Source organism: Berghia stephanieae, chromosome 13 (genome assembly GCF_034508935.2).
Source record: "Berghia stephanieae isolate SIO BIC M18660-M18661 chromosome 13, UCSD_Bste_1.3, whole genome shotgun sequence".
Taxonomy (NCBI): domain Eukaryota; kingdom Metazoa; phylum Mollusca; class Gastropoda; order Nudibranchia; family Aeolidiidae; genus Berghia; species Berghia stephanieae.
This window is the reverse complement of record NC_088372.1, coordinates 29,412,310-29,421,463: the sequence shown is the minus strand read 5'-3', so window position 1 is coordinate 29,421,463 and position 9,154 is coordinate 29,412,310. Positions and strand designations below refer to the sequence as shown.

The following is a 9,154-nucleotide window of genomic DNA, read 5'->3' as shown; positions in this document are numbered from 1 at the left end:
ATAACAATAATAATAACAACAATAATAATAATAACAATAATAATAATAATAACAACAATAATGACAATAATAATAACAATAATAACAACAACAATAAGCCAATTGTGCAATCGCAACTAATCTTTATCATGGTAAACTATTATACAATATTTTAATATCCATGCCCAATTCCCCCCCCCCCCCCCCCCCACCCCACTTTCTCACACAAATACACACTCACACACACACACACATAACTTATATAATATATAATATATATATATATATATATTTATATATATATAACATGTCATATTTTGTATAATATACCACATCTTAGTATCAGAACTGCAGTTACTAAACAGACAAAAACAAATGAAAACAAACAAACAATCGCATTATTCTCTCTATCATCAATTTTAATAAGTTTTCCTTGCCGTGGAAACCACAATTATACTTGTAAATATTTCTTGTGTTCGATCTGTACCTTAAAACAAAGTCTACCTAAATCACCTTGCTGTCTACTGTCTCTGCATTTCAAAAATTTGATAAATTCAAACATACTTGGTTTATTTTTCAGTTTTTCCGGCAGGCAATTTCTTCTCTCTTGCGTATACCTCGAACATTCAATTAGACAATGGTATTCGTCTTCTATTACGTCACAAGTAGGACATTTACGATCATTTCTATCTACTTTTCTTGTGCCCCATCTACCCCTTTCTATATAAAACAAATGAGAACTCAATCTGATTTTTGAGATGGCAACTCTGTAAGATTTATTACACAGTTTCATATATGGTTCTAACTCAAAGGTGTCTTTAATGTGTTTATACAGCCGTCCAGACGTCGTCATCGACATCTCAGCGTGCCACTCTTGTAGAAACATGTCATCCAAGCGTTGTTTTAAAACCGCCAGAAAGTAATTTTCATTTTTCACATTTTGTTTAACCCAATAATGGCCCATTCCGCTCCTATCCAGCAACTGCTTCACCAGACTTACCCAAGTTGTTGTGTTTGGTTCATTAATATTCAATTGCACAAGTTCTTTGTATACTGCATGAGTGAATGAGCAATCATTATTTCCTGGGCGAATAAGTTTCAACCAATACTTAATAACTTTCATTTTTCTTTCAATATGCAAAGGATACACCCCCAATTCCCCATAAACAAAACAGTTTGGTGTGCTGTGCTTAACACATAGAATGGATTTAAGAAAACCGAGGTGAAATCTTTCAATTGGATCAGCTCTTCTTAAACCCCATATTTCTGCCCCATAATTCAGTATTGGTAAGATGGTACTATTGAACAGTTTCATTTGCATCTGTGGTAAAATTTCTGTGTTAGTGTTAAAATACTTTCTAAGTGAAAATAGTGCTCTTCTGGCTGAGTTTGTTACTTCTTGTGTACATTTTGTAAGAGATCCCGATGCGCTAAAATGACAGCCTAGATACTTGAATGACGAGATTACTTCAATACTTTTACCCTGATATGACCATTTGTCTTGTTGCCCAGTTTTCCCTCCCTTTTTAAATACTACGATTTTTGTTTTACTGATATTTACCTTTATTCCCCATTGTATACAATATTCTTGTAAAGAGTCTAAACCGTTCTGCAAACCCTCTTTTGTTTCACTGATTATTGCCATATCGTCTGCAAACATGAGCAATTTAATTGTAATATCCTGTATTTGTAATCCTATGGAATCTTCACTTAATTTACTTTCAAGATCATTAACAAACAGCGAAAACAAAAGTGGCGAAGTGCTTTCACCCTGTAATAATCCGCTGTTTGATTTAAAAAATTGTTGTTGACCTTTACCTCCTGTGGCCAGCTCAACCTTTGAATACATGTTTCTAAATAGCTTGACAAATTTCGAGCTCACACCGGATTTGATCAATTTTGTAAATAATGCGGATCTGTCAATAAGGTCATATGCTTTTTCATAGTCGATAAACGCACAATGTAGCTTCTTCCCTTTAGATAGCAATATCTCGATAATTCCATGTAGAATAAAATGGCAATCTGCTGTGCTCCTTCCCTTTCTAAATCCATATTGAACCTCGTTTAACACATTCTCTCCCTCCACCCATACATTTAGTCTTTCATTCATCACTCTTGTAAACAGTTTTCCTATACAACTCATTATTGTTATCCCTCTATAATTGTTCACATCTCTTTCATCTCCCTTTTTAAAAATCGGCACAATTCTACCCTGACTCCATATCAAGGGAAATATTCCAATTCCAGTATCTTATTGAAAATTGATAAAATCAGTAATTTGATTTCTGAAGTTGCATTAATAATAAATTCATTTAACATATTATCCACTCCAGTAGCTTTGCCGCGTTTAAGAGCCTTAATTGCTTTGTGTAGTTCCCCCATCTCGATTGGCTTATCTAAAATGTCTATATCTATAATATTCCTTCCCACATCCTTTTCTACCTCTGCAATCTCCGCCCTACCCATCTCCCCAACCCCTGATTCTTTATTTGCTAAAGTTTTAAAATGGTCGTAGAAGTTTATATCTGGCAGCTCTCTTCGTGATACTGAATTTCTTTTTATTTCCTTCCAAAAGTTCTGGGGTTCATGCTTACTTAAATCCAATAAATGTTGCGCTTTTTTGCGACTGTAATTTCTTTTGTTAATCCTACATACCTTCCTGTATTTATTCCTTTCCTTACACATCAATGTCCTGTTTTCCCCTGTCCCCGTCTCTATAAACTTATGTGCTCGTTCAGTGAATACTTTGCGTTGGATCTGACAAGCTTCGTTATACCATGGTGCTTTCTTTCTTCTCCCTTTCCTTTGTTTATCCCCTCTCCCCTCTATCCTAACTACATGATCTATCCCTGCTTCTGTTAAAATATCTGTTAACTCGACTATATTACCCTCTAATACCTCTGGATCTGTGTTAGTTTGTACCAAATATATTAGATTGCTCACCTTATTATGACACACTTCTGTATTTAATAATGTAACGTAATTCTCCTTCTTATCCTCTTTCCACTTTGTCAACATAACCCCATCTAAACCGTCACTTACCTCCCGTCTATTCTCACTATTATTTAATTTCAAAGTAAACGATATTATCTTATGGTCTGACATTTCATTTGTTTCATGGACGTTAAAACCACACACATTTCCTATAACCCGCTTATTGCAAATAACATAGTCGATTGTACTCTCCCCTTTTTTATTGCCAAACGTTGTGCATCCCTTCATTTTATCCTCCCCTGTTCTCCCATTTAATATTGCAAGGTCACATGTGTAACATAATTGGAGTAATTTCAGTCCATAGTCATTTACTTTTTTGTCCTTATTAAAACGTCTAACTGTCATGTCATTACATAAGAAATCTCTTTCACATAAAACATTCTCTACCGAAAGCTCTTCTGTCTGGTTCTCTCTAATGTCAACAGTCAAACAATCCTCTCTCTCCGCCGTCCTTGCATTCATGTCTCCTGCTACTATAATCCCTCCCTGATCGGTCACTTTTGTCAATTGATTTAACAGTTCATCAAAACAACTTACATTATCGTCAAAATCGCTACGCGTTGATCCATACGGCCTCATGTAGACAAATAATAAATATACACTTTCATTCCATCCAAAATGTTCCTTATCTAATTTAAAACACATACCATCTTCATACTCCCAATCTACAAGTGACACACCCTTTTCCAAACGCTTCCTGAAATAACACACTAACCCACCCGAATCCCGTTTGGCCCTTGATTTTCTTTTACGGTGTTTGCAGAACGGTTCACAGTAGCCATCTAACATTAAATTACTTCTCTCATTCGTCCACGTCTCACTTAACAAAATTACATCAAATTTATAAATACTTTCAACAAATTCAGGACATTCTTTCTTCATTTCCAAACTACCATTGTAATGTCCGTAGAAAAGTTCTTACTCCAAACTAAAGTTGTTTCGTTGTGTAGTGGTGATTAGTGTTGATGTGTATTGTGATGTGCTCTCATGCTTATATTATGAGTGTGTGTGTGTGTTTGTGTGTGTGTGTGTATGCGTGTAGGTGTGTTGTGTGTGGTGTGTACATGTGTGTGTGTGATAGTGTTGTGGAATGTGGTTTCGGCGGGGGGGGGGAGGGAAGAGGGGGAGGAGGGGTATAATGGGGTCGGGAGGGGGGGGGGGGGGGAAAGGAAAGGGGGGGGGAAGGGTTATTTGGCCTCCCCCCCCCTTTCCTTCCCCCCCCCCTTCCCCCCCCCCCCCCCCTCCCGACTCCACTTACCCCCCCCCTACCCCTCCTCCCCCCTTCATCCCCCCCCCACCCCCCGCGCCTCCCCCCCTCCCCCCCGCCGCAACCACATTCCACAACACTATCGCACACACACATGTACACACCACACACAACACACATATACATATATATATATATATATATATATATATATATATATATATAGGTCGATCGTTTTGTAATACTCTTCAACAGTCGTAACGTCACTTCCTTCCTAATGACGCATGGTAACTAAGTAACACTGGCTCTAAACTATCGGAACAATGGCGGACGCCGTATGAAATATTTCTCCGGCGAGCATAAAAGCGTATCCAGAGGAAAAAAACATAAATTTGATCATGTTTTGACTTTTTCACATTCTGATCACAAGGCATATGAAAAGTTCTCGCCAGCATGATGAATAAAAAGTAATGATTTTCTTTGTTTAGAACCAAGATGGCCGCCGTTGCCGGGAGGCGTGACGTCAGACTACTGAATCCAATTGATCAATATTTTAAGGACGAGACGAGACTTCTGGCCAATATTTCAGATATTTGTTATTCCAGTGCACAGCAGACAAGAACTTGAGCCAGGGACCTTCAGGTAAAATGACCAGTGCCATAACCACTGTACTCCACTTATTTAATTTTAATTATATTCTTTTCTTCATTTTAAATTCATCTCTTGTTTTGTTTCTATTCAACAGGCTGTCTCAGAATACCAAACGCCCATGGACTCATCGGTATAGATAGTATGCGCTTGGCTAAGAAGCTCACAACATTGCCACATTGTATAACGGACCCACACACAAAACTATGTGTAACCTTGAACGTTGAGATATATAGTCTGGTTAATACAGTTCAGTGAGAATTACTCATAAAAGTGGATGGTAAAAAACAATAAACAAGGCCTGAATGACGTTAACTTCAATATATCTATATTATTATCAGAGAACGCAAATTATGCTCTTCAGTCCCTTTATCAGTGACTGCCTATTACAAGATTATCATTACAGGGGCCAGAAGAGACAAGGCTTAGTGTTGTGGCCATGACCATTTTGCTCATTATCACTATAATATTATATAGATAGTATGCGCTTGGCTGAAAAGCTCATAACTTTGCCATCCGGAAGTATAACGGACCAACACACAAAACTGTGTGTATCCATGAACGTTTATAGTCGGGTTAATACAGTTCAGTGAGCATTACTCATAAACGCGGATGGCACAAAACAATAACAAAGACCTATACTTGCGATGTGTGATTTGTGAGTTTGGATCATTGCTAGAAATCGATTCGCCCTTTGAAATGTTTATATTACTATAAGTTATTGGTGTAAGTTATCTTCTTTTCTTTGTTTAACTCACTCAACCCTAACACCGACTATATCCTTAGTTTACCCGTGTTACTTTTACCCCATGCCTATGTATTACATTTTTTCTGAGACAAATTATTGGCTTTTTTTCAAAGCTAATGTTCTTAATTTTTACATGTTAATGGTAGTTGAATAAAAATATCTATGTACATGCTCATTTTTAATACATATTTTTTTCCAATTTTAGAAAGTAGCAAAAAATCTCTAGGATTGAGTGAGTTAACTTTGATATCGCCCAAAGTCCACTAAACGTGCTCAAAGCGCTTTACAAAGGGTTCCTTACCAACAGCAACACGTAACATGTAGAATGGAGAGATGACGCCTGTTCGGCGATAATACAATTTATATTCCGACAGAGACAACGCTGTTAACGGCCAGGTACTCATTTTACACCTGAGTACGGTGAGCGAATATTATGAGTAAAGGGCCTTTTTCAAGGACTCAACTATGCCCCGAGCGAGGCTCGAATCTAGGACCTTCCTATCCGAAAGGGAGTGTCAAACCACAAGACCACATAGCCGCACGGAGTTACCTTTATTATAGTTAGTGCGCCTATGTGGTCTAGTGGTATGCCACTCGCTTTCGGATCGCAAGGTCCTGGGTTCGAGCCTCGCGCTCGGCGCATAGTTGAGTCCTTGGAAAAGTCTCTTTACTCACTTTCTCTCACCGTACTCAGGTGTAAAATAAGTACCTGGTCGTTAACAGCGTTGTCTTTGTCCGAAAAATTGTTATATCGCCTGACAGGCAGCATGTGCCGTCCTACATGTTAAATGTTGCTGTTGACCGGGGACCCCTTGTAAAGCGCTTTGAGCACATTTAGTGGATATGGCGCTATATAAAGCTCAATTTTTTATTATAATTCTTCGCTTTATCAGGATCATGAAAAGGAAAATATCAGTGACAAAGGTATCGTGCCCAATATAATTCCACCCAATACTTTGAAAAGGGCATCATGTCTAAAGAGCTTAAAAAAAAAACAACTTGAAAAGCCCTTTTTTCTCTCGAATGTTAGCGCGTAAAACCTGCTGTCTGTGGTGATTGGTGCATTATAAATACAATATATCTCAAATATTAAAAAAAAATATTAGAATAATAATGATAAGAATGTTAATATTGATGGTAATAATAATAATAATAATAATAATAATAATAATAATAATAATAATAATAATAATAATAATAATAAATATAATATAATAATAATAATAATAATAATAATAATAATAAATAATAATAATAATAGTAATAATAATAATAATAATAAAAATAATAATAATAATAATAATAATAATAATAATAATAATAATAATAATAATAATAATAATAATAATAATAATAATACTAATAATAATAACAATAGTAATAATGATGATAATAATAATAATAGTAGTGATAATATAAACAAGCATATCGATAATCTGTCAACGTTAAGGAGAGAACAATCCACGTGTTCGTCAAATTGGGAACATTGTAAAGAAAATTGTAAAGTGAGAATTGTCCAGATAAATCGATCAGCTTCTTTTGTTTAACCTATTATTATTATTATTATTATTATTATTATTATTATTATTATTATTATTATTATTATTATTATTATTATTATTATTATTAACACGGTGATGTTATCATGATATTAGGTATTGTAAATGTTGCTGCTCGAAGCTCGAAGTAATAAATAACAATGTGAAATTGAATATAAGATTCAAGTTAATATACGAGAACAGATGCACTGGACGTTCGGGTTGCATTACAGGGTGCTTAATGCAACATTACATAATTCGATAATGAGATAGATAGATAGATAGATAGATTGATAGATAGATAGATAGAGAGAGAGAGAGAGAGTGAGAGAGTGAGAGAGAGATAGAGAGAGCGATGAGAATATATAATATATATATATATATATATATATATATATATATATTATATATATATATATATGATATTCGTATAGGTAATGTACTCAATTCAAAACACACAACTATGTGTAACTATTAACTAACGTTTATAATCTGTTAAAAACCATAACTTATCACCCAACAGGCGGTCAAAAATCAAACACACAAAGAACAATAAAGATTCGAATGACGTCTACTTAATTCATTCTATCGATGATGTGCATTTAAGTAAAATACACATCAATTCTGCCTGCCAAATCAATCTTACCAAAAACACATAATCATTATGTATAACCCTAAAGGATTATAGTTTGACTGATAAAAGTATTTAGAACAAATCAACCCAACTGGCGGTCTAAAAAAACAATAACAAAGTAACGTCAGCTTCATTCATTCTAAGACAAGGGAGTCTTGCGTACTACTGATAGAGAGATCGACGATAAATGGACCAGAAGGCACCTAAAACTACAGATGAATACATTTTAATTATAAAAGCATACAAAGTTTGTATCTATCAAAAATAACTAGCAAGTGCAAGTCATTCTCTAAAGTGAATATTTTTACTGTTTTTACAATTATAAAGCACATATGTGAAACGAGCTTTATTTTGGAGCTTTTCTTTATAAAGCGCAATATCCACTAAACGTGCTCAAAGCGCTTAACAAACAACAATAATATTCGTCAAGGATAAGACAACTCAATTGTGTAAAGAGGTCACTTGGATTACACTGATTGATTACTTCAACGTTTCACCTACTACCCCCTGGACAAGACGGAAGGAATCTGAACCGACATGGAGGAGACAAAGAGAATTTACCAGACCTACGTGTCTTCCATTGATGATGACGTCACAACGACTAGCGGCCATTTTGATTTGTCAACGGCCTCCAACGTTACCAAGGCTGATAGTTTCTACTTTTATCAGGTAAGTAGTATGTGGTTTGGTTTGGTTTCTGGGTGGGGTTCCTGACCTCCCATAGTGGGCAGGGAGGTACATATTGTGTCTTCTATCCCCCTATATCTGTTTTCCAACTTGCATTCTGTCTTTGTCTCGGAATGAGATTGCTTGGTTTTGTCCTGGCCCTGGTCGGGGTCCTGGCTGGGAGGGAAACAGTCGAATGCATAGTTATTGTTTTGGGAGATGATATTTTTTCCTTGTAAATCATCTCTCTGTTATGTATTATTTATTTGTTCTAATTTATATTGTAAGCATTTGAGTGTATTCCTCTTAGTGGGGGCCGTGCTTGTGTCCGGATGAGACTTATTGGTGATCTCAAACTAATAACATTGATGGTATGCTCTTGGAATCTACATCTGATCCCTATTTGTTCCCAGTTCCCCTCTGTCTTACTTTTTCTTGGATGCTTTAATTGTAATTCTAGAACTTTTTACTGTCCCATTTTCTTCCTTTTTTACTGGCGCTGATATAACCTAAATTTGTTGCAAGCGCCGTAAAACCCTTAAAAACAAACAAAAACAATATGTGGTTTGGTTTGGACATCATCGTCATCATCATCATCATCATTACCATCATTTCATCACCATCATCATTCGTCGTCGACGATGTTGTCGTCGTCATGATCATCATCAACATTATAGTCATCGTTGTTGTCGTCATCATAATCGTCGCCTTTATCGTCATTTTCAACACCGTCACCATAA

The 9,154-nt window shown here is 35.8% G+C and overlaps 1 protein-coding gene across 1 annotated transcript in view; it reads left to right on the top strand.

Annotated features, from left to right (window-relative positions):
- The window catches only part of LOC144958699 (cardioacceleratory peptide receptor-like), a 200,765-nt gene that overhangs the window by 10,990 nt on the left and 180,621 nt on the right, over window positions 1-9,154 (top strand). The window contains exon 2 of the mRNA XM_078890842.1: window positions 7,638-8,417. Within this exon, the coding sequence (XP_078746968.1) occupies window positions 8,286-8,417 (132 nt within the window). The 5' untranslated portion in view covers window positions 7,638-8,285. The remainder of the gene's footprint in view (window positions 1-7,637; window positions 8,418-9,154) is intronic.